This window comes from Amblyomma maculatum, chromosome 5, assembly GCF_055883805.1.
Source record: "Amblyomma maculatum isolate TAMU_Amacu chromosome 5, ASM5588380v1, whole genome shotgun sequence".
Lineage (NCBI taxonomy): Eukaryota > Metazoa > Arthropoda > Arachnida > Ixodida > Ixodidae > Amblyomma > Amblyomma maculatum.
This window is the reverse complement of record NC_139348.1, coordinates 77,173,837-77,198,490: the sequence shown is the minus strand read 5'-3', so window position 1 is coordinate 77,198,490 and position 24,654 is coordinate 77,173,837. Positions and strand designations below refer to the sequence as shown.

The following is a 24,654-nucleotide window of genomic DNA, read 5'->3' as shown; positions in this document are numbered from 1 at the left end:
TCGACAAGCACGCATAGTTTTTCCAGCATCGCTAAAAAAGAAGCGAAACTCACGGTGGTCTTTTCCGCCACCGCTAGCTTTCGCTAGCACCGCCACATTTCTGAATGCGCAAACTACAGGCGCGCATACACGACAAACATGTAGCGTTAGCGCGTAGACACTTGACATCGTGCTTGCCGCTGTTAGGCGAACAGCAAAGCCGTTGAAGTCGACAACTTCCGAAACCGAAACAAGTCGAAATCAGCCGAAGCAGCCGAAGCTGTAGTGCTAGTCATAGCCATTGGTGGCGGCGTCGCGGCGTCGCGCTTTCTTTTGTGCTGCTGGCGGCGTCATGCTCTCGAGATTTGCGAGGCACAAAGCACAGCAAAATAGATCGTGCGATGTGCAGAAGCGTCGTCAGGTTCTGTGTAAACCTGTGCAAAAGGTGTACCGGCGTGCCCAACAGATAGTGCGTCTTCCTTTGTGCGCTATCACTGGAAACACTACGCTGACGGCGGGACTATTGGAGGGCGGTCACCACCCGGGACACGTTTGGCATCTCAGATGTAAGTAAATTTCCTTCTGTCCTGCACATTCTTCTGAAAACAGCGCAGAACTGGTCATGCATGCCAACACAATGCTAGTTTGTTAGTTCGTAAACAACAAGACGCGTTCATAACAAACGGTTGTTTGGTTTTGACAAAGTAAGGGGGGGGGGGGTGTTAATGCTTTTGCAGTGTCTTGGAAAAGAGACAGTGTCGTGGGCTGCACGGGTGGAGTAAAATATGCCGTACAAATCATCATTCGTAAGCTCATTGCGGGGTGCATGATGCCGGTGCCGTACTGCGATTCAGCCTTTGGCAAGAATTTAGTATGGGCAACTTCGTAAGTGCCTCGACCCGGTCCTTACGTTGTGCTGCAGTTGAAGCTCCGGCGCTTGTGCATTGAATTTACACGGACTGAATAAGCGGTAAAACCTACCTGCGTTACGACAGGGCTAGCTCATTATTCAAATGTTCTATAAATATTGCGGATTATGGGATAAGGAGCCGGTGAACACGCGACGGCAGTATGATTCAGCTGTAATCGTACTTAAAGCACCATTGTCGAGCCTTGTGTGCAAGTAGAAGGTAAAAAAAAAGTTTTTTTAGCTATTTTTGAATTTTTTCACCTGTATTGGCTTCACATTTTCTTTTGCATAATTTGTTTTGACTGAAGTAATCCACAAAAACTACAAAGTGCATATAAATGACACACCAAACTCAGGCCTTCAGTCCAAAAATAGCAGTAAGGTGCCAGCTAAAGTAAAGCTAGCAAGTTATAAGTCCCTCATACGACCAATCCTTGAGTACGGCAGTATAATTTGGAATCCACATCAAGCATACCTTAACAATCAATTAGAAGCGATGCAAAACAAAGCCCTTCGGTTTATTTTTTCGCAGTACTCGCGGCATGTCTCGGCAACCGCGCTGCGCAACAGAGCAGACGTCCAAACTTTGAACAGCCGGCGACGCATTGCTTCTTTAAAATTTTTTTATCTTCTCTATCATGACTGTATTAATATCAACAAACAAGAATACTTAAAACCACCATACAAACATTCAGCTAGAACAAACCATGACAGGACGATTAGGCCATTTATCACCCGCTGTAACACGTTTAAACATTCCTTCTTTCCGTCCATCATAGAAGTCTGGAATAATCTGCCACTCGACATTGTCTCCTCCACATCTGCAAATGAATTCATCACCAAGGTGGAAATATTTATTGCCCAGCAAACTGCAACAATGCGAGCAGAGGCATTTATGCGGATTGCCCTAGCAAATCACGGAGTGCTTTGAGTGTATTTCATGTGCATATATTGTCGGTACTAAAATGTTCCTTGTTGTCCAATGTTCCTTGTTATTCCTTTGTTGTTGTTTTTTTGTCTTATAGGATATATTGTACACTGTCTGTGAAATTGTGACTTTTTTTTTGCCCACTCCTGTATGAGCCTGTCAAAAGGCTTACAGTATAAATAAATAATAATAATAATAATAATAATAAGTTAATTATGCATTCAACAGTACCAATAGTATTGATTTTCTTGTGTTATTATCTACAAATGAAGCAAAAAAATCTGAACTAATTGTGCTGAGATGCCCCATCGAGATCTTCCCTGATATGAAATGTGAATCAAAATGTGTGCAGGTTTTTTTGTACTCAGTGTATGAAATTCATGCAGGTTTTAAATTGAGGAGTGCATGCAGGATTCCAAGCAAAACAAGCCTTTGCTCAAGGTATCATTCCAGTGTGGCGTTTTTGTTAAAATTTATGCATGTTTTGTAGAAACAACTGTAGATGTTGATAAGGAAGTGGTTTCGGGGGGTGGCTGCTCCTGGCCCTACGGTGCTGCGATTGGTAGGTCACCGCAGCTTGCGGCGGGGGCTAGCCTGCCACTGGATTTCTATCTGTTGTAGGCAGTCTTTGTACCTACTACCGTTTCAGTGGTGGACGACGGCTGTCGCGATGTGCCTCTCTCTCCCACTTTTTCTTCTCTATTTTCTCTTCTGTCCGCACGAGGCAGTGGAGGTGGCTCAGCTACAGAGCCAGTAGTAGGCCCGTGCATTTTCGTTATCTTCTTCCTTTAGTCGCAACAACAAGTGGTGTGTCTGGATCTAGCTCATGAATGGCTACCACATTTATGAATCGTTTGGTGGCCGCATGCACTTCCATACATGGTTTGAACAGTCACGTTACATTCTGCAGTTTACTTTTTTTTTACTTTTTGAATGGATGTGTTTCCACTTTTGAGTGCGTAGCCTTTCACAATTCATAATTGATCGGGTGAGCGTGTTTTGACATGATAAAAGGTTTGGCAGTTCGATAGCATTGGCCCGTCATGATGCACAAGCAGCAGACTGCTTGCTGCGCTGGTGCCAATATCTTCCTAGATATCACTTGATCATCATGTCAGTGTTGAGATCATTTAATGGAAGTGTGCAGATAGCTATAATCCCACATTTTCTTCACTGCCTTGCAGGCAGGAACTTGTCAGCAAAGCAGCTTTAAAAAGGAAAGCTCACAAAAATTATTTCTCTAATTGGCTGTTCAAACTGGAGAAAATTATTGTATAACTAGACTGCTCACTCACCATGTCAACTTCAGCAAAAAAAAAAAAAAAAAAAGTTGGATAATTGCACTGCAGTCTTCATAAATATGTTGAAGTTGTTGAAACATAACTTGAGCTTTGAGTGCAAAATGAATCCAAGCTAGATCTGCTAGAGAGCAAGTAAAGACTCTGTACATTCTTCCGAGTTGACGTAGTGGGAGCTAGGGATGAACTTTTGCCTTTCTTGGTGCACTGCTTATGTGTAACCCGAGTTGGGGTGGAACATTGCATGTTCAGAGGGTAGTAGGGAAGCAAACTTGGTGGCACTAGGAAGGCTATGAACAATATGAGGATGATAGGCTGCCTTTAGACTGACTGGCTTGCATTTCTCGGTGTGTTTTGTATGTGCGAATGTTCCATAAGCTGCCACATATGTCTTGGATTTGATGTTGAGGTGACTTGAATGATCAAAAACTCAATGTTATGATCGAAGTCCTCAGAACATGCTGTGATTTTACTCCTGGATTAAGTTGCAGACATTGTTTGCTGGGCATACATACCTTTCAGAGGAAATCCAGTAGATGAAGGTACGGGCAGAGTGCTTGCTTATTATTCCAACCTAACTGCCCAAACAACGTCACCATTTTCTGGAAACAGATTGTTCAAGCTTCCAGCCTTCCGGTTGTTCACTCGTGCAATACAGTGAAGCGCATTTACGCCTTGGCACATGGCAGGCTCAGGGGCTTGTTCATCGCTACTGTACTAAGTTAGACCTCAAGTGGACTCGAAATGCCTTTTTCCATTGCCATGAAGTAGGGTTTAAAAGAAGGTTTGATGACGGACATACTGTTTGCTCTGCCAGCAAGTAACGCAGAGTTAGCATAACATTTCTTACAAGTTACACTATCTGGCACCTCTTGATGTGTGTTGTGCCTGCTACGCCACTGAATCCTTTGTGTGAGATCAGAGGTCCCTGCAGGATCACAGACTTTTATAATGCTACTTAAATTATGAGCAGATCGAGGTGGTAGATAGTAAAACTCTGTTAATGGTGAATTCCAATAACAGACTGTGGTCACTTACAGAACATTCTTTTCTGCTCATTTTGGACCAACTGTATTCCAAATGCAGATCCGGAACACAGGTTTCATCTTCCAAATGCAGATGAGGAGCGATTGCTGAGCCAAGATCGCTCCATGGAGCAGTCTGGATTGCTCTGCCGAAATCAACAGGACCGGCTGGAAATTTACTTGAGTATGTGTTCAGCTGCACCTACCATTTCCAGTAGATTGTCTCTGCTGCGCTTGCTGTGCCCTCTGCAATAATGGACTATTGGTACTTGCCGCTGCTACAAATGCAAATTGCTGTCATGAACTAGTGCTCACTTTTGAGGACAGCAAGTCTGAGAGCAGCAGTATTCTGCAATAATCTTTTTTAAAGACCTCAGCTCAGAGTGCGACTGGAAAACTATGTGCAGAAACAATCTTTGTGCGCTATTTGTGAACTCGAAGCCATTCCTCAACTCTGAAACAGTAAAAACAGTGATCTGAGCCTTTGTTTTATTTGAGAATAGTGGCAAAGAAATCTTACCGTGCTTGCCCGCACTCGACTATCTGAAAGAATGGCATAAACTGTTGAGGTCAACACCATTCTAAGACCTATTACAGGTTTAAAACAGACGGCATGTGTACACGAAGCACAGGCTAGCGCACAAAATTCCTCTGTCAGTCCATGGGCACTACCTACTTGCGCTAGCATGAGTTCCAAACACAGTCGGGACACAATCTGTGCTGGATGCAGGTGCTCTGTTGTGGAGCGGGCAATCCACTTAAGTTCTGGGATTGTAATTCACTATGTGTGGAGGAAAAGCAAGTGAACATCTCTCTGCTGGCGTATGTCACATTGCCTGCTGCCATCGCTTTTGGTTTCAATATGTGCTAGTGACAGGAATGCTCACAGCACAAGTGGGAGTGGAGACACTGATCTGCGCCATTATGGAAATGCCAAGATGTTAGCATGGGCAAACATCTCTTTGCATCACCAGGAAGGTTGCTAAGGCTCAGTTCCATGTATGAGCAAGCGAGTACAGTGCGGGCATATGTCAAACAGCTCGTTAACTATGGGCCTACAGCAACAGCTGCCATACCTTTAATGAGAACTCTTGACTAAAAAGGCACAATTTTACAAAGAGCAAAGTAAATGATGATAATGACTTTTTTTTTTTATTTAACAAAGCAGGTGGTCAGAGTGAAGAACTCATGCCACAACTGTTAATATGCCTCTACTGCTCCATTTGTAAAGCAAGCAGATTGAAGTTCTCGAATGAGCATTTTTACAGTCGTGAGCAGCTCTGTTATATGTGTGTCCATAGGGTGGCACATTGTTTCATTGTTGAAAAGAATACTAAACAAAAGGTGGTTTGGAACTTAAAGGGGAAAGAACAGAGAAGCTGGCTGTATTTTTGTTTTGTTTTTTCCTAAAAAAAAAGCTGGCTGTAGATGCAGAAATACTGTGAATGGTGAGAGGTGGACAGGTGCCAAGCAGTCGTGAACTGCACCTGGACTTTGCAAGGAGCCTCATGCTACTCATGAGCCACAGTTTGGCCATACCTAGCTTATATAAGCTTGATTGTACAAAACATGCCTGCAAATGTAACCCTGCCTCAAGGCTGCCTACACCCTACTGTGGCAGCTTCAGCGTTTAGGACATTTGACTAGTGAGCTGGGTGACGCGGGCTCGGTCTTAGCTGGGGTGGTTGCATTTCGATGGTGGAAAAATGCTAGGTGCCCATGTGCTTTATAGTGTCAGTGCACATTAAAGGAGCGTAGATGGTCGAAATTATCCAGAGCTATCTACAATGGCTGACCCTCGAAGTCAGTTTCTTTGGCATGTTGAACCCCATGATCAAATCAAGGCTGCCTACTGTTAGCATTAGTAGAGTACCTTCGCAATGCCACAAAGTCTGCCCCTCACCACACTCCTAAATTTCGTTGTTTGCAACTCAACTCAGGTTACTTAGTTTGATGACCCCTTTTCCTGAAACAGTAGCAGTTGACGAAAAGAAGTGTAAAAGCATATCTCACGCCCATGCACTGAACTCCGAGAAAGGTGCTGATTTGGTCATAATTTTTTTTTCATGAGAATTTGGTCAGTGTCATAATATGACCCTTGGAAAGTCATCTCTACTGAAATGTTCATGTGATAATCTGGGTAGCTTTTATAGATGGCTTGGATGATATCATAAGTGCTATGATGGTGAACTGTGCTTAGTGTCTGCAATACCTTCATGATGAAGATGGTGAATGCAAATTAGACAGATTTTTGCTCTACTTTTGGTTCACCAGTGGGTGCCTAGTGAGTCGTCAGTGCAAGCTATCCATAGGTTCACTTTCTTCTTGCAATTTACATAGCTGTGGAGTTCTCATAATAGCAGAAGTATCATATTTATGGGTCACTAACTTTTTTTTAATGTAAGATAAGTAAATACGCCGTCAGCAACCTTAGAGTGCAGCATGCTCTTTACCTGTATTACCTGTTTATCATGGATAGAATAATGGTGCTGTACTCCTGTGCTACTTTCAATGTTCAATTCTACACGGTAGCACATCACTATACTCAGGGTTAAATGTCTGGCTATGCAGCTGAAGCTAGGCAAGAAAGTGAAGGCAACATACCTCTCTTCCCTTACCATGTAGAGTGGGTTACTTCAGCGCTAGTGACCTTGCATTAACTCACCAACTTTCTCCCTTCACTTCAAGCCTGCACATGCCTAGCCCAAATAGTGAGCAAACCACTCTCCTCGGCAAAGAGACTAAAACTTGTCTCCTTTCCTTTCGTACCTTGGCTGCATAGCCCACAACATGTCTCCGTGTATAGCAAGATTCAGTGCCATATTTCCTCTTACTGTCGGAGCACCCTCTGCTTCTGCTGTACTACCCTTGCAGCAGCCCAGTGTTTTGTTTACCACAGAAATTCATGTCTGTGCAAGATACACTGGCATGGAGAGGTGCATTTCTGAGCCAACTTTCATGCTTTATGATGATGCTCTCTTTGATCGCCTTTAAGTTGCATCAAACCTGGTCATGTGTGCTGGTCAGTACCAAATGAAGTAAATTTCTTTGACTAACATACTTTGAGAAGGATGGCAATTTGCATGAGTTGGTAAGGCGTCGTCTTGAAAGTAGCAGCACGAAAAAACAAGGATGTGAAAGGAGGCAAGCAGGCAATAACTCGCAACTAAATTTTATTGATGCAAACATGAAATATATAAAGCCAAGCAACGCCGCAAACTGCTCAGTCACTGATAAGCAGACAGCAAAACATCAATCACTAAAATATCCGAGCGGTTCCATTTATGTAGATATAGGTAGAGGTACCAACTTGGCTGTGCATTGTAAAGAATGCACTGGTTGCTTTCAGTTTCTTTCAGCTGCGCACATTCTGGCTGTCATCCATTTCAAATCAGCTGGAAAATCATTGAAGCTGAAGGCATTTCACGACTAGGTAATGAATGTGCTAGTGAGCCGTCCATCGTGTTAACATGCAGTGAGTTGGGATATCTAGATTAGGGAAGTGCTCTTAAATTTTAGTGACTCATGTTTTGCTTTCTGCTTATAAGTGATTGAGTGGTTTGCATTGTTGCTTGACTCCTTTATATGTTGCAAGTTAGCGCCTGTCTTGTCTCCTTTCACAGCCTTGTTTTTTCGGGCTGCTTGTTTCAAGATAAAATACAATTTCTGCTACTTAGGTCATAAAATGAATTCTAATGAAGTTCCACATCTCTTAGAAAAGTAGTATTGTAGTTACAAGCATGTATTAAGGCCCTGCACTACAAATTAAGAGGCTCACTCGATATAACGCATAAAGGGAGAGCTTGTCTGATCTTGGGCCTAGTGGGCATTAGTGGATTATGGATAGGTTGATGTTAAAATGTACTTGCAGTTAAAATCAAGTAAATGCTTTATTTGTAACTAGGGGCACTGTGATGCCTGACCTGTTCTTTTGCCAGGCTGGCGACGAGATGGAGTGAAAGGATTTATTTCAGTATTGGTATGTCTCGGGTGATGTCAACATTGTTTCTTCTCTGGCTTTATAGGCAGTCGCCCTTCAACGAATTCAATCCTAAAGTGAAAGTTTGAATCCAAAAAAATATTAATCTAGGATTACTTAGCAGGCAGAGGCGAATTCATACAGCGACTTACACCAGCATGCCACGGATCATTTCAAGAAAAAAAAAGTATTGTGGTGTTCCTATTCTATGCCTTTATTTCTTGCTCACATGTAGGTCTTACACTATATTACGCTTTAATTTGTTGGTTCATGGTACTTTTTACCTTACAGCAAGCTCCATGTGGCTTCAAAGCAATGGCTTCTTCAAGCTCTACAATACCCTTTGCCAGAATCGCACAGTGCTATGATGGGCAAGTAGGACATTGATGTAAGTGCTGAAGACATTTTTCAGCATGTGTAGTTTCTTATCTGCCTGACCTACTATTACATTTGTGGCTCCTTATGTTTATTTTGAGGTTCAGGTTTCTTCAGTGTTTTCTTTGATTGCTGCCGTTGCTTACTGGCTATGGCATTTGGCTGCTGAGCCTGAGAATATGGAATGGAATGGTGCCTGGGGCCTGTTGATACAGGCAAAATGCAAATTTGCCTACATGTTGGGCAGTGCCAGTGCACAGTTTAAAGAACTTTTTGTGGAAGAGGGAGGGCTCTGGAAATTAGCCCAGAAGCGCTCTTTCATGATGTCTCTCATAGCTCATGTTCAGCTTTAGGGTAATAAAAGGACATTGAGGACAAGCTGAAGCTAGCTTGTGTTATACATTTCTGCATTCTATTCACTAAAATGCTATTTTACAGAAAATGCAAGTTTCTTTTTAAGGTAGGAAAAGCCAAAAGTTTTGAAACAAATCTCATTACCAGCTGATTTTATAAGATGTGAGGATAGTACACCTTGAAGTGAAGGCTCATGCACCTTCCCTGTGGTTGCTGCAGTTGTTGGGCTAGTTATACTCCTCTGACTGCAAGTTAAATTAGCAGAGTACAGTAGGGGCAATGCAGTCGATATAGGTTTCAGTAGTCTTGACATTGCACTGCTTTCACATAAGTACTACCATCTTTCATTTAAAAATGATTGACAGTATTCTGAGTAGTGGCAGGCCGGCCACATGTGATCAGAGTTCTTGAGTGCATACTGGTTGCAGATTTTCACCATACGCCCATGGCTGGGATGCCACGTACCGGGATGCCAGTAGCACTGCAGCAACTGAGACGGAAGTGGTTGAGCGTTTAATTGGATGGAGAAATTCAGTGTTATCTGTACTTTTAAGTGTTAAGCTGATGTAATTTGTGCATGTGGAATCACGTCAAGCAGTTATTACTTCTCGGCTAGCTGTATTGGCGGCGGAGGTACTACAAACTACTGAGGAAAGTGTTGCTGGCTTCTGTCCTCATTAAAATGCAGCTGCTGATGATAACAAATGTGGCAAGAAACAGGTGGCCTTGCTTCCACCTTGAAATATGTGCGTGTTTGTGAAAAGCATTGTTTCGAGGCTTAAAGGTAACCGATACCATACCCCTTCCATGGAGAGTAGACAAAAGCACATCCTCATGATTTGTGAGTGAGGAGGGAGAACTCAAGTTTCAGCAAATGTAAATGGCGGTATGGGGTTGTTCTGGCAGAATACTTCTGCAGTGCTTCTCTCCTCAGCGAAAACCCCTTCACTGTGGCGGTAAAACCTGTTTTGGGGGCAGAAATAGGGTGCTGCCGGGAGACATCTCTTGTGACATTGACCACATCCATTACCTGCTCCACTCTGCCTTGGTTTGCTCTCTCTATTAAAGGGATTAAGCGCTTAAGAGCACCTTAACCTTACAGGTACCATTCATAACCCCCTTCCCTTCCCTTCTGGTTTTCAATAGAGAAGGCATGCTCCTCCCAAGATTCGTGCATAACATGAGACTTAATACAGAAATATTCAGCATTGCACCCAACTTCTGCCGCAACGGGGATTGGGAGAATATTTTTGCAGGTCCTCAGTGCACAATCATATAATACTTCATTGACATAGCCTACTATATGTCACCTACACATTACTCGTGGAGTTTGTATTCTTTTTTTTTCTTGAGAGAAAAGCGCTGCTCAGTCAAAAGGCACGATGCGAGGGAATGTGGAGTGAGCACTGATTCTGTGTGTTCGCAATTTTTGCTTAGCTTTTGTTCTTTTTCTTCTGGTAATTTGGCAGGGTTGCTGATATTCGAGTGACACAAGAACTGAGTCATGAGTCTGCTTCTTCGCAGTGGGATCGTGCGTTTGTTTTCCTCATTGTAATGAAAATGTGCAAGGGTACTGACCCTATGTGGGGCTGCGAACATATTTATAGTGCATGAGTTATTTGCACACATGCACACCACACACTTTCAGTTTTGTAGTGGTGAAAAGAAATAGCTGTCAAGACTGAGAGCATCTTCTAAGGGCACATAAATGTTGATGTTTGAAATTAAGCTGTGAATTTATACAAAATGTGGCTTAGTTACTGAACAAACAATTTTTTAGCACTATAGTTGTTTCATGTAACGGGTTTAACTTAAGGTACAAAGGTGGCCGATTGAGCCCTGTGCTCTAACACACTGTGCACAGAAGCAGTCAAATCTTTAGTCCTCCCTATCTTCTGCTCAGGCCAAAGCAACTTATACCTTGTTGACACAAAAGTGACGTGTCTGTATTATTCCTGCATATCCTGCGTGGCGATTTTTTTTCCTTTTTCATTCTACTGGGAGGGAGTGAGAAAAGGGCTGCAAGGTCTTTCTCGTCTATGCGGGAAGGACGAAAGGGTACTGGGAGGTTGGCTGTCAAAGTGCTTTAAAACGAGTGACTGCCTCAAGCTGCCCGGGGCGTTCAATAAATTGTGGGTGGGTGGGAAGTGGGAGTGCAGGTAGTGGGAGGGGGGTCTAGCTGTTCTCCGAGCTAAGCGCACAGCAGCATGTATGCTTCTTCCTTTTTTTTTTACTTAGTAGTGCGGAGAGGATAAAAAAAATGGGGGCGGGGGGGGGGTTTGGCCAGCGCAGGTGGCGCTGTTTCAAACGAGTGACCGCCTGGAGCTGCCCTTGGCAAAGCACAGAGCAGTATGCACGCTTGCTCCTTTTTTTCCTTTTCCGTAGCAGTGAGGTGTGCGCTGTGATAGCCTGAGTGGCAGTGAAGGGAGCACTGAAGATTTGGCTGCTTCTGTGCCCGTGCACTGGGGCAGGTTTTGTACCTTAAGCCCGCTATGTGATACAAGCCTGAATCACTTTGGGGCATTAAACCCCATGAACCAAACCTTATGTGAAACATCTTGTATACTATTTCATGTCTTAATCCAAACATCAATGTTTATGCACCGTTCAGAAGATACTCTGTCTTGACAGAATAATTTTTTGCGCCACTACAAAACTGCATGTGTATGGGCGTGTTCGCAAATAACTCAAGCTCTGGTACTGAATATATGCAGCCCCACATACGGCAAGTACTCTTGCACATATTCATTACACTGCGGAGAGCAAACGCACCATCCCGGTGACATGATGCGATAAAGCCGACTCAACTCCAGAGTCCCCGCGTCGCTTTGCATACCCATACAAGCTGTACACTAAACTATCGAAAGAAACAGAACGAAAGCAAAAAATTGCAAACGCACAGAATCAGTGCTCACTACATTCCCGTATATCTCGTGTTGACTGAGCAGTGCGCATCTGTTAAAAAAATCTAGGATATACATATATGTGTCGTATAGGCTACGTCATCCATGTGCGACGTGACTGTGCACCCAGGACCTGCAAAATATTTTTCCACAGGAATTACGCTATGCAGGATAGCTGATACTCTTGAGTTTTGCAAAGAGCCTTTGTAGATAATTGTGCCCCCATTTTCACCCTGGTCAGTTCAAGGAGCAAGAGGCACGTAGGAGCACAATTACCTATTATAATCTGTATGATCCTGAATGGGCCAGGGCTCCTGTGCCATTCGCAGGGCAGCGTACAGCTTGTGAGATTGAGTATCGTGACAGGAAATTGGCACTTCACAAAAAATACTTTCACTTGAACTTCAACTCCATGCAGCCCTCAATGCCTGCTTTTCATTTGTTGGCAGTTAGGTCACCTTGAGGGCTCATCGACTGCCACTCAACTTGTAAACACGGGACATTATATCATTTGCCCGCTATTTGTGCTTTGTTCTGCGAGTTTATCCAGCTTTTCACAAAAGTGGATGCAGTGAGTATGCAAGATCTGTTTTGTGAAGCATTGGCTGAGTGACGGCCCAGGTCAACCCTGTTCAACCCAGAACTTCTGGCATATTGTTTCGTGGATACAGCTTTGGCTACCCTCCTGACATCCCAGCTTTTGACACCAAGTATGCATAACCATGGCCTATCACAAACTGCAATGCTGTAATTGATCATCACATACTTCTGTGGTGCTGCACATTTCGAATTGTCACTATATGGGAGCAATGTTTCAGAACCTACTTAATGCAGAGCTATGATACACATTTGAGGACTAAGAGCAAGTTTGCTCTGCATGGTGACTTCCAGAGACAGGGACACACTTGTGGGGAAAGGCATGTTGCGTACATACCTTCCAACCCTTTGATTTTCCAGAAAACCAGATTTTTGACCGAACTTTCTGATTGCACGATCACTGCCCTAAATGTTCCGATAAGGGGCTTCTGCCTGCAAAGAATAGCTTTTGCAAAACCGGCACTGTGGAATCAGCAGCCACGTCTTAATTGCCAGCATCTCCATCAGAGGCCCCACTAGCACCAATGGCATCATTGGCTAAGCAGGAAATCAATCAAAGCAGACTTTAGCATAGCGAGAGTAGGTGTGGCTGGCTGCACACACAGTTGATGTACTGCGTTTCTTGTAGGCAGCGGTGCATAGCTAATGCAGCCACAGTAGATATAGATGCTTTGCTGGCTTCGCTTTCAATCTGAGCTAAGGGCAGCTGCTCGGTGCACTTCACGTTAAAGGGTTTTTCCAAATGTCACGCCATCTGATGCTCCTGTATTGAGCTCAGCCGCATGCCTCGTCTTACCAAGCTGCTCTATGCACAACAATGGCGTGATTGCTCTTCTTTCAGAACCATCACAGCCAACAGCGGTTGCAGACGACATTACGTGTAAAAGGGCTAGTAATGGTTTTGCATTGAAGACTTACAGCACTCCGATGGTGCTGAGAGAAAACTGTGGTGGTGGGCACGCAGATCAGTTTTGCGTTAGCTATGGAGACATAGCGAGAACACTCGGTGACGGCCTGTAGATATCTCGGCGTACACCTTTAGACCTGTATTGCACGCTTGCTGCTGCATGTGTGTATGCTCAGGATGTTTAGATTAGGACTCATCAGACACTGCCTGAAAGTGGCAGCCCCCCCCCCCCCCCCTTTCGGACATTGAAACATCAAACATGGCCTCTTCATCGCCCCCTATTGGGCAGTCTTACCATTTTTGGTCTTAGCACATACATATAAAGGAAGCTGGGGGCCCACTAGCAGCGCAGTTGAGCCTTTGGAACAATGAACATTTGTGCTAGAGGCATCAATGGCTTAGTTGTCATATCAGGGTAGTACAGACGTCTTCAGACTCGCGGTGCTGTCTAAGTGGCTGGTTCGCTCGTTTTGTGGAGACACATTCACGGTAGGCAGAAGGCATGGCTTTTCAAGCACAGTGACCATTGTGGCTCCCAGCTTTGTTTGTAAACCAATCAGGGAGTTCAATTTGTTTGTTTGGGTGCATACGTTGCAAAGCAGCATGCATGTTTTCTCCCCTTGCCCCTTAGCCCTGCAAGGTCAAAGAGCAAGTGTAGCAACAACTTCAAACCAAACCTTAATAAACAAATTTGGTCACTAAATTTCACATTTCTCAGTGCATATGTCATGCTCTACATGAACTGTATCACAGCGGCAGTGAGATTTCCTGACATTAAAGTGTTTTCAGCTGTTTTTCACAGCTGCCTTTTCATGCATCCTGGGAAACATGTTCTGTTAGCCTGTGAATATAGAGGTTGCTTCTGAACGTTCAAAGGACTTGACATTAGGGCATGAGTCTGTTATGCCTGTGGAATAGTTTTTAATTCAAATTTTGCCCTTGGGGTCGAATTCACAAACATGTCTCGACTTGACACTACCTCGGCTCTATAAAGTGAAGAAAACAGTCTTCTCTGCTCAAGGTCCAGTTGAGATTCTTGAATGCTTTTCAGCATTTCTTATGACTTCGTATCCTCTAGAAATATCCCTCCACTCTAGGCAGCACACGTGGCTTACAGGAGCACACATGACTTACAGGGACAAGACAAAGGCCAAAATTTGGCCTGGAAAGTACATGCCACTACGTGTAACCTGGTCATTTTCTAATGTGAAGTCCTTCTGAACAACATCAACAAGCTGCCTCAAGAGTCGCAGCCTAATAGGTTGCGGCAGCTGCTTTTTGATGGCGACGAAAAGTAAGGCACCCGTTTGCTATGCAACATCAGTGCACATTAAAGAACCCCAGGTGATTGGAATTTCTGGAGCACTTCACTACTCATAGCCTGAGTTGCTTTATTGCATAAAAAAAAGTCCCAGCCTAGTAAAACTGCTCTGTTGTGGCCGATGAAAGAGACGAACGCAAGCAGCTGGGAATGGAAGTGAGTTTTATTCACCAGCGCCTCGGCCTATATAGCCCTTGTTTTGCGCAATATCAGATGTGAGTTTAGGCGCATGCGCAAGACAAGGGCTATATAAGCAAAGGCATTCGTGAATAACACTCACGTTCCTGGCTGCCTGCGTTTGTGTCTTTCTTTGGCCACAACAGAACAAAAATATGTTTTGCAAACTGCATGAACAAGGCAGCTGTGAAAAATGGCTGAAAACAATTCACGTCTGGCAACATTTTCTGTCATTGACATAAAGCTTGTGTAGAACAGGATTTAGGCATTGAGAAGTGCTGGAATTGCTGTGAAATCTAGTGACCTAGTTGCGTGTTTGCACTCGAAGTGCTCGGCGGTGAGCGTTGAGCACATGTAAAGTGCAAAGAAGCATATTGCAGCGCATGCACCCCAGCCAAGAAATTTGGCTTTCCAGAATCAAACGCCGCTTGTTTCCAAGCAAGCTAGGAGCTGTAATTGTAAATGTACTTGACTGCAATATCCCTGAGCCACTCTAAGACAGAATTGACCCCCCCTCCCCACAGCACCGTGCGTCTAAAACATGCACCGAGGCAATCAGCAAGCCACCGATGTGTGCAGCACAGGTGTTCCATGGCACAACTGCACCTCCGGTACCTCCCTCTTCCTATTTACAATATGCCATTCCCTACAATTGCACCACTGTTCACAGTGGTTCATAGAAACCCCTGCACATGCTTTGTTTGCTGTTAGCTGTCAAATGCTTGCTGCAATTTGGCACTCGGCTCGCTCTGAAATGTTGCTGAGGCATCCGGTGACAACTTGAAATATGCCTATACCACAGCAGTATAATGCGGTGATCAACTACAGCATTAAAAGCTGCACCTGACAACAGCTATCCATACTCATCGTTAGCTGCATGGACTTCGGGAGACTTGTCTTGGTCGTACTTGTAACAATGTTTCAGTATTTTCGAGTCAGATTGAGGTTCCCACAGAGCCAATGCTTCAAAGAGTGGGTCTGTGAATCTTATTGTATCCGCTTTAATGAAGGGCTTTGTATGCAGTAGAATGAAGTCCGCACAGCGTGTGAACGCTACAATGCCTCATGTTTGCAAGTGGAGGTCGAAGTGGCCCTATATTAGCGTCATTGCAACTTTGAAATTCGTGAGAAAACTTGAGTTTTCTCCTGCACTCGAGGAGCGATTAAAGTAAAGCTTCATTTCTAAAAAAAATGCCTCGAGGATCGCTGGGTTTCAGTCAAGGTCTCCATGCATTCTTTCCGCATGGTATTTCTCAAGAAGACTTTGTTGGAAGGAACGCTCGGAGGCCGTCATGAATTCTAACCAAGCCTTGAGTAGAGGAACAGCTGCTTCCTTCACTCTGGAGCAGAGGCAGAAGGTTGAGTCGACGTGCATCTTCATATGATCATATATGTAGGATTGCATAATCTTTCAGGTTTGATTTTATTCTTTAGCCGTGTATGCCGAGCCATATCCAAGAGTGCACACTTCTACTTCTCGAAGGCCGTTTAAATCTCCAGTTTTGTACTGCTCTCTTGACTTTGTAGTTATTGTAGCTTTTCATGAAGCGGTGTACAAATGTCATAGATCAATAGGTGAAGAAAAGAAGCCAGCAGTCGGCGAGGCCAAGGAAAGCACTAGGGATTGTACTTTATGGGTTTGGTCCCCACCATCGTCACATTGTTTTTCTTCTACTTTGTGTTTATCTTTCCCCTAAACAGATTACATTACTAATTTGTGTGATTGCCAAAGTAAAAATTTAAAAAAACACCTCGCCGACTGTTGGCTTCTTTTCTTCATGTATTATAATGAGTACCCTCATTTCCCCTTCATTTATCTGCTTGTCGCCAACGGGGGTCTCGGTTCTGGAAGTCTTGAAGCCATAGGTAGCATAAGAGGGTTCTAGCACAGCTTTCGCCCTCGCTCTTGATCGCATTCTATGTGACGCTGGCGGTAACACAGGACATTCCACGTCCACCGCTATGGTTGAGGGCGGCGCTGGTGAACACTCTCAAGGTTCGTATAGAGACAACATTAATACGTAAGAAAGTAGCAGGTGGAACAGCGGCCAATGTAGCTCAGTTGGAAGAGCACCGGACGCGATATTCGAAGGTCGTGGGTTCGGTCCCCACCATCGGTACATTGTTTTTGCTTCTACTTTGTGTTTATCTTTCCCCTAAACAGATTACATTACTAATTTGTGTGATTACCGAAGCAAAAATTGAAAAAACAAAAACAACAAAAAAAAACAAAGTACAATCCCCAGTGCTTTCCTTGGCCTCGCCGACTGTTGGCTTCTTTTCTTCATGTATTATAACGAATACCCTAATTTCCCCTTCATATATCTGATTGATTGATAGGATATGGTTCGAAGGCCCTTGAAATATCTGTTCGACTTAAATATTAAATTTTGTGGGGGTCTGATGCTGAACAGTCTGTACGCTCGTGTCAGTTCCTCAGATTTCTGTAGTTCAGAATCGAAACTTTTTGAATTGAATTGTTGTCAAATGATAGTATAGCACCTACTTGTCCCTTTCCCAAAATGTTTGGAAAGACATGAGCTGAATTTTTGGATCTGGGATATAGTCCTGCTTTTTTTTGCATTTTGCAGACGTCGCACAGTGAAAACCTGTATCCAAGCCCGAACCCAACAGGTCAAGAGCAGCAGAACAAGGGAACCTATATCCAAGCTCCAACCTGGTGGACCGAAAGCAGATGTTTTGTGACCGCAGTGTGTCAGCCATGCTGAGACATGGCATGAATAAAGCCAATCCAGGTGACCACATGTGTCTTTTCCAAGCATGCATGCTTTACACATGAGGCATATCTCATGGAGGGCATCATTTCGGCAAAACATTTTGATACAACTGCAGCAAACACTGATTGAGGCCTTGCACAAGGCCTAAAGCTGGGATAATAGTATTATGCGCAACACAAACATGAGGAGTAGTGTAGGAGCCTTGCAACCATGCAGAGTATCACTAGCATGGTAGCATTCCTATGTCAATGTCTCTCGTCCTCTAAGATCACACTGCTGTTTTGCATCTTTTGAGTCCTGAGTCTCGAACAATCCTCACGCTGTGTGCGGGTCGCTAACCACGCACAGGTTTTTGCAAGCCGTACCTTTTGAAGCGAAAGCTTGTCTACGCGTATCAGACTGCAGCTTCGCGTGGCTTCACATAGCCTAGTTCTGCGCATGCGTGTGACGTCACAGCCAAGGCCAGCTGTGCAGCCTCCTCGCCAAGCTCTGCCAGCATTGCCTAGAAACGCTTAAGAGGTGTGCGACTCCTCCTCAAAAAACAAATTTTGTCTCCACCGGGAATCTAACCTCCATCCCTTGGATCCCCAGCCAAGCGCTTTACCGCAGTGCCACCCCCAGATCGTTAAACGCTGTTCATAACTCCGCTTGTCTACCGTGATCCAATGGCTTGGCGCCACATTTGAATGTATCAAATACTAAAATATAGTTAAGTCAGTCAATTAGGGTGCGGCCGAGATGTATCAAATACATGTTAATTAAACCAGTCAAGCTGACGCCACGCTACCTGAAGTTGAGCCAAAAAAAGGGCATAGGAAGGGATTGGGCATGCAATTTGAAAGTACCAAAGACTAAAATAGTCAAATCAGTCAATTAGGGTGACGTCAAGGATGTGACACGCAACCGGAAGTAGGCCGGAAAGGGGCATAGGAGGGTGTTGGCACGCAATTTGAAAGTACCAAAGACTAAAATGGGTAAACAAGAAGTGAATTAAGCAACCAACAGCAGCATCCGTGCTTTCATATTACTCCAATGCAGATTCTGCACTGCTCTAATTTTTTACACACCTGTCATGCAACAGTACTATGATACATATTTTCAAAACATATTGATGCAAATACAAGAATTGTAACGCAAACTGAAGTCTCCAAACATAAATTGTGTGACATTACACTCCTGCTACATATTAAGGTTTGCACTTGATCGACGATGTCAAATACATGAAAAGAAAGCGCAACTTCCCAATTCAACCTGCGAAGGGGACGGGCAAATCAGGTGGTGATAAACTGATTAAATTTTGGCATGCAGCAGACCTCAAGGAGCAGAAGAAAATAGGACATGAAACATCTGGCCCACAGACCAGTGGCAGCTCTTAACATACAGCTCTGCATATATACGCGTTTAGTTTTGTGATGGGATTACGCAGTCATGCATGCCATGTATGTCGTACACTTCACGTAGGCTGTACGGCCACGTTGGGTGTACGTTCACCTAGGCTGTACGTTCTCCTAGGCTGTACGTTCTCCTAGGCTGTACGTTCACCTAGGCTGTACGTTCACCTAGGCTGTACGCAGCAATAATTGCGTACAGCAGTCTTGTACAAATCTCGTACAATTTTTCCAGTAGGGGAAGAGAGTAGTTTACCGAGCGATGGACCCATGAGAGAAAAACCAACAACATACAGCGCTTGTAATACATAATATTTGGCGTGTTTCTCAAGCTTTAGCGCTCATTCTTACTATGCGTATCAAGCAGCCGAGCCATCGGTCATCGCAACGCTTCCCGCAATGTTTACATACAAATAAGAAGGGTAGATACTTGGGCTTGTTGGTACATGATCGAAGGGAACAAAATGTAGCGCACCAAGACAAGGACAGAGAAAGAAGACACACACAGCGCTAACTTCCAACTAATGTTTATTCAAGGAAGAAAGCATGGTTTTATACCACCGCGTATCACATGCGCCAAAGAACATGCGCTAGCAAGTCATGTCACTCAGATACGCAATCTCCTTTGGCAACAACGCGACAGAAGGGTTACTAATACAATCATCTTTCAAAAGAGTAATCCATTCACCTTCAACTATTTCACGCGTTAACCGGTTTTTGTGCACTTTTAAAACCATACTTTTTTCAGGAGAGGAATACAATTGCAAACACGGCAATGAGCCGACAAACCTTTACCACACCTGTTACTGACATCCCGGCCATGCTCACAAAGCCTATCATTGAGGCATCTGCACGTTTGACCAATATATTGCTTGCCACAGGATAGGGGTATTTGATAGACTACATTTTGGATGCAATTAACATTTTTTTTATGTTTCTTAATTGCATTTGTTAATTGCAATTTGTTAATTTGTTAATTGCATCCAAAATGTAGTCTATCAAATACCCCTATCCTGTGGCAAGCAATATATTGGTCAAACGGGCAGATGCCTCAATGATAGGCTTCATGAGCATGGCCGGGACGTCAGTAACAGATGTGATAAAGGTTTGTCGGCTCATTGCCGTGTTTGCATTTGTATTCCTCTCCTGAAAAAAAGTATGGTTTAAAAGTGCACAAAAACCGGTTAACGCGTGAAATAGTTGAAGCTGAATGGATTACTCTTTTGAAAGATGATTGTATTAGTAACCCTTCTGTCGCGTTGTTGCCAAAGGAGATTGCGTATCTGAGTGACATGACTTGCTAGCGCATGTTCTTTGGCGCATGTGATACGCGGTGGTATAAAACCATGCTTTCTTCCTTGAATAAACATTAGTTGGAAGTTAGCGCTGTGTGTGTCTTCTTTCTCTGTCCTTGTCTTGGTGCGCTACATTTTGTTCCTTTCGATACAAATAAGGTTTAGTTACACGCAATTAGGGTAATCGCTGCGGCGCTTGCCGGTATTGAAGCTTGGTCGCACGTTTTTCCCTGAAGGCTTGTACTAAAGCTCCGTGTTCAGCGAAAATTACGCCCACGGTAGCAGAGCACCACCCAAGAGCCGGCGTTGGTAAACTTTCCAGCGATGTCAAACTCCACATGTTAAAATGATTCCAGTGCACAAAATAGCGCGCATAGGCACCCAGAACATTAGTTGCAAGTCGTGAGAGCAGACAGCAAGTTAAAATGATCAAGAAGTTGCAATTGTTAGAGCGGTAGTAATGGCCTGTAGACTACGAAACATGAAGTCCCAACCTTATAAATGCTGGTCATGACATAAAATGCAGAAATGTTTAAAGAAAAGGCAGTTCTTGGCGTCGCCGAGTGGTTAGCGTGCTGAGCTAGTGATTGGTATGTCCCTAGGGACTTAGTGCGAGGCACGCTTGGTGCACTAACTTTTTTCTTTTTTTTTTACTTTTTTAGTTTTTTTTATGTACCTAACTTGTTTCGTTACTTTTTACTTTTTAATTTTTATCCCACGCCTTTTTTTCCGAGCAGACAGTGGCGCCAGTGCGGCACTGTTTCCTTTAACACGTATTCCTTTAAAAAAGACTCCACTAACAGTTCTTGACAGTCATAAAGGAAGCTTTGTGGTCGGAGAAATAGACTGATATATGTTCAACTTGGTACACCAATGCTTGATTCTCAAAGACGAGATCTATACAAGTGCCTCGCGAGGTTGACACAGCCGTGGGACGCGTTACGAGCGAGAGGAACGGGATGTTCTCCCGCATAAGTGGGAAGAAATTCCTGTTTGTCTTTATGTCAACATTAAAGTCCCCCACTACTAACATCGGTGTCTGCTCGGGCGGTGCACATATACAGATCCGCCGCCACCGATCTGGCTATCTGATTGCCACCGCATAGGGGTTGCATTGGAGGAGGAGCGAAGAAAGGAATTAAGTTCGAGCCGGCGCTTTGACAACCGGAGACTCGCAGGAAGAGGGGGGAGGGGGGCGGCATGTACACCCAGCGGCAAACGATGGGGGCAGAAGCGCGCGCAGCAAGCGGACAACGCGATAAAGGGAGGAGGGAAAAGATAGCAGCGACTGACTGATGCTGCTGACGCCGATAGTGAGTCAACCCCAGCTGCGGAGTTGGTTTCAGGGACAACGCCGCCGATGCTGACGCAAACAATATGATACCCTCGCTTCCGCAGCGCCAAGAACCAGGACTAGCCGTGGGAAGGTGGTCACGTATTCGTCGACGTGCCGGGGCCTACGTGAAAGAACCGGCGCGTCGGCAACTGAAGAGCACCCTATCCGCCACAGAGGAACAGGGGGGGGGGGGGGGACCCTCCCCTCCTCTTTCTGTCACGTTATCTTGACTCTCTAGCGGCGTCAGCGGCATCCAGCGGTATCAGTCGGTCGCTGCTAGCGCTGGGGGAATGAAAGGGGGGCGGAGCTGGTTACGAGGCCGACCCCGACGCCGACGCGAAACCCAGGAACGGACGCCAAAGAGCTGCGCTCTAAAACAACACTAAATATTCTACACATTTCCGTCACAGCGAAGTAGCTCTTGGAATTTTTTTATGTTAGTTTCTGTAGCGAGGTGCGATGGCAAGTTACTCCATTCAATGATAGTGCGAAGTATGAATGAATTGGCATAAGATGATAAATGATACTCTGCGCGTTTAACTTTGAAGGCATGATCAAGTCGTGGAAAAATGACATCAGGTGACTGAAACAAATCACTAACCGAGCGTGTTTACGACGACATGATAAGTCTTCCAGTTCAGCACTTTGCTTTAATGCTGTGACGCTAGTGAAAGGTGAATAGTCTGAAAAAATAAAACGCGCAGCACGGTTCTGCAAGGATTCGATGTTGGTGATAACGTAGGCTTGATCAGGGTCCCAAATAGCCGCAGCATATTCAATTTTATGGCGTATTAGAGCGATATAAGCCAGTTTTTTAACATGGATAGGAGCGTGTTTTAGAGTACGTTTAAGAAGACCAAGAGAACGGTTAGCAGCAGCTAGGGTGAGGACGATATGGTGATGCCATGTTAGATCAAACTGAAGGTGCAGGCCAAGGTATTTGTAAGTGTTTGTTAGTTGAACAGCATTGTCATTGAGCATGTAAGTGGTTGAAATGCGAGCGGTACGACGGGTGAAAGATATAAGTTTAGTTTTGGGGCGCTACACCGCTGTCGACATGAGCTTACCGCGTCTTCTCGCACAGGTGCTTTTCGGAGCCCTGCTGATTCCATGGCCAGGCGACGGCTTCTTCAATGTGGCCGGATGCTTGGCCCCGTCTTCATCATCTTCTTCAACGGACGCACGCGAGGCCGTGCGAACATCGCCTTTCCCGGAAAACAACGAACAAGCGCCAACTCTGGATACATTCACTTATCTGGACTGGCAACCACCCTCGTCAACTGATACCAGGGGGGCGGAGGCTCTACTTAAACGCCGCGTTGACGTTCTGCTGCCGGGGCGCTACACCGCTGTCGACATGAGCTTACCGCGTCTTCTCGCACAGGTGCTTTTCGGAGCCCTGCTGATTCCATGGCCAGGCGACGGCTTCTTCAATGTGGCCGGATGCTTGGCCCCGTCTTCATCATCTTCTTCAACGGACGCACGCGAGGCCGTGCGAACATCGCCTTTCCCGGAAAACAACGAACAAGCGCCAACTCTGGATACATTCACTTATCTGGACTGGCAACCACCCTCGTCAACTGATACCAGGGGGGCGGAGGCTCTACTTAAACGCCGCGTTGACGTTCTGCTGCCGGGGCGCTACACCGCTGTCGACATGAGCTTACCGCGTCTTCTCGCACAGGTGCTTTTCGGAGCCCTGCTGATTCCATGGCCAGGCGACGGCTTCTTCAATGTGGCCGGATGCTTGGCCCCGTCTTCATCATCTTCTTCAACGGACGCACGCGAGGCCGTGCGAACATCGCCTTTCCCGGAAAACAACGAACAAGCGCCAACTCTGGATACATTCACTTATCTGGACTGGCAACCACCCTCGTCAACTGATACCAGGGGGGCGGAGGCTCTACTTAAACGCCGCGTTGACGTTCTGCTGCCGGGGCGCTACACCGCTGTCGACATGAGCTTACCGCGTCTTCTCGCACAGGTTGGTTATCGAAACCCTGCTTCTTGTTACCGGTGCTCTAACCGATGTGTGATTGCGGTGTCGTGCCCCGACAGTCTGTTGGAGTGGGTTAAGAAATGCATGGGTTTACGTACTTTGTCCCATCGTGCTTTCTCTGCATTGCTTTTACTCCTCTCGGGAGATGTTGAATTAAATCCTGGCCCTAGTCCGGACAGTGGTAGTATTGATGCATGTACTATTGAGGGCATTTATGCAGTTGTCCGCAGGTTAGAGCAGGGACAGACACGCTTTCTTGCCGATCTTGAAGTAGTTATGAAGGAACAGAATGCTCTTGCTTGTTCGCTGCAGGAACTTCAAAACTCAGTCGCTGTACTGCAAAATGATTTACTTGCAGTCAAAGAAGGCGCCTCAGATAATCGGCGTAGACTGGTAAACGCGAAATCGTCCCTCGAGGATGCAAATAACAGGACACGCAGAAATAACTTGATAGTTTTTGGCTTATCTGACTGTGAAAATGAAAGTTGGAAAGAATCTGAGAAAAATGTTATCGCGTTTTTCCAAACTGAGCTTGACCAGATCACCCACGCAGATGATATCGAACGTGCTCACAGGCTCGGAACTTTTCGTGAAGGAAAGAACCGGCCGATTATTGTAAATTTCTGTAGGTTTAAAGCAAAAGAACTACTGTTGTCGTGCGGATCAAAGCTAAAGGGTAAACGATATGCTATTCGTGAGGATTTCAGTCCCGCTGTTAGACGCGCTCGCTCAAAACTGTACGAATATGCTCAAACCACGAACCTCTCATTCAAACTGCGTTTCGACAAACTACATATAGGCAACAAAATTTTTGTCTACGATAGCGGAGATGACATGGTGACGGAAATAAATAGATAGCTAAATGTCAACCACTGCTCAAAGTCTAAAGCTTTGTGCGCCAGTGCAAAATCTAATTCTCCTTGCAGCCTTCCGCTTAGTATTTTGCTAGTTAACTGCCGAAGTTTGAAAAATAAGGTAGACGAATTTGCTGCATTGCTTTCCTCTGTTCGACCACATGTTATTATCGGGACTGAATCTTGGCTTCATGAATCCGTTGCAGATATCGAAGTCTTTCCTTGTGGCTATGAAGTTTACCGGTGTGATAGAAACACACATGGTGGTGGTGTTTTTGTCCTTATAGATGA

At 44.9% G+C, this 24,654-nt stretch overlaps 1 protein-coding gene across 2 annotated transcripts; it reads left to right on the top strand.

The window, feature by feature from the left end:
• The first annotated feature begins 295 nt into the window (after positions 1 to 295).
• LOC146188534 (uncharacterized) lies at positions 296 to 17,513 on the top strand. 2 transcript variants are annotated; one of them, XM_084603135.1, is made up of 4 exons: positions 296 to 545; positions 4,235 to 4,324; positions 8,411 to 8,507; positions 17,345 to 17,513. In XM_084603135.1, the coding sequence occupies exons 1-3, from the start codon at positions 332 to 334 to the stop codon at positions 8,485 to 8,487; spliced, it is 381 nt and encodes a 126-aa protein (XP_084459261.1). In that variant the 5' UTR covers positions 296 to 331; the 3' UTR covers positions 8,488 to 8,507; positions 17,345 to 17,513. The 2 variants fall into 2 exon arrangements, with proteins under 2 accessions (XP_084459261.1, XP_084459260.1); XM_084603134.1 differs by having other exon boundaries at positions 309 to 545; positions 4,202 to 4,324.
• The last annotated feature ends 7,141 nt before the right edge of the window (positions 17,514 to 24,654 follow it).

What these genes read in the sequence shown, in the direction of transcription:
- LOC146188534 (XM_084603134.1), top strand. Translation starts at nt 332, where the DNA reads ATGCTCTCGAGATTTGCGAGGCACAAAGCACAGCAAAATAGATCGTGC. An exon ending in ACACGTTTGGCATCTCAGAT is followed by an intron (nt 546 to 4,201) that starts GTAAGTAAATTT and finishes TTCCAAATGCAG; the next exon opens with ATCCGGAACACAGGTTTCAT. An exon ending in CCGGCTGGAAATTTACTTGA is followed by an intron (nt 4,325 to 8,410) that starts GTATGTGTTCAG and finishes TTTACCTTACAG; the next exon opens with CAAGCTCCATGTGGCTTCAA.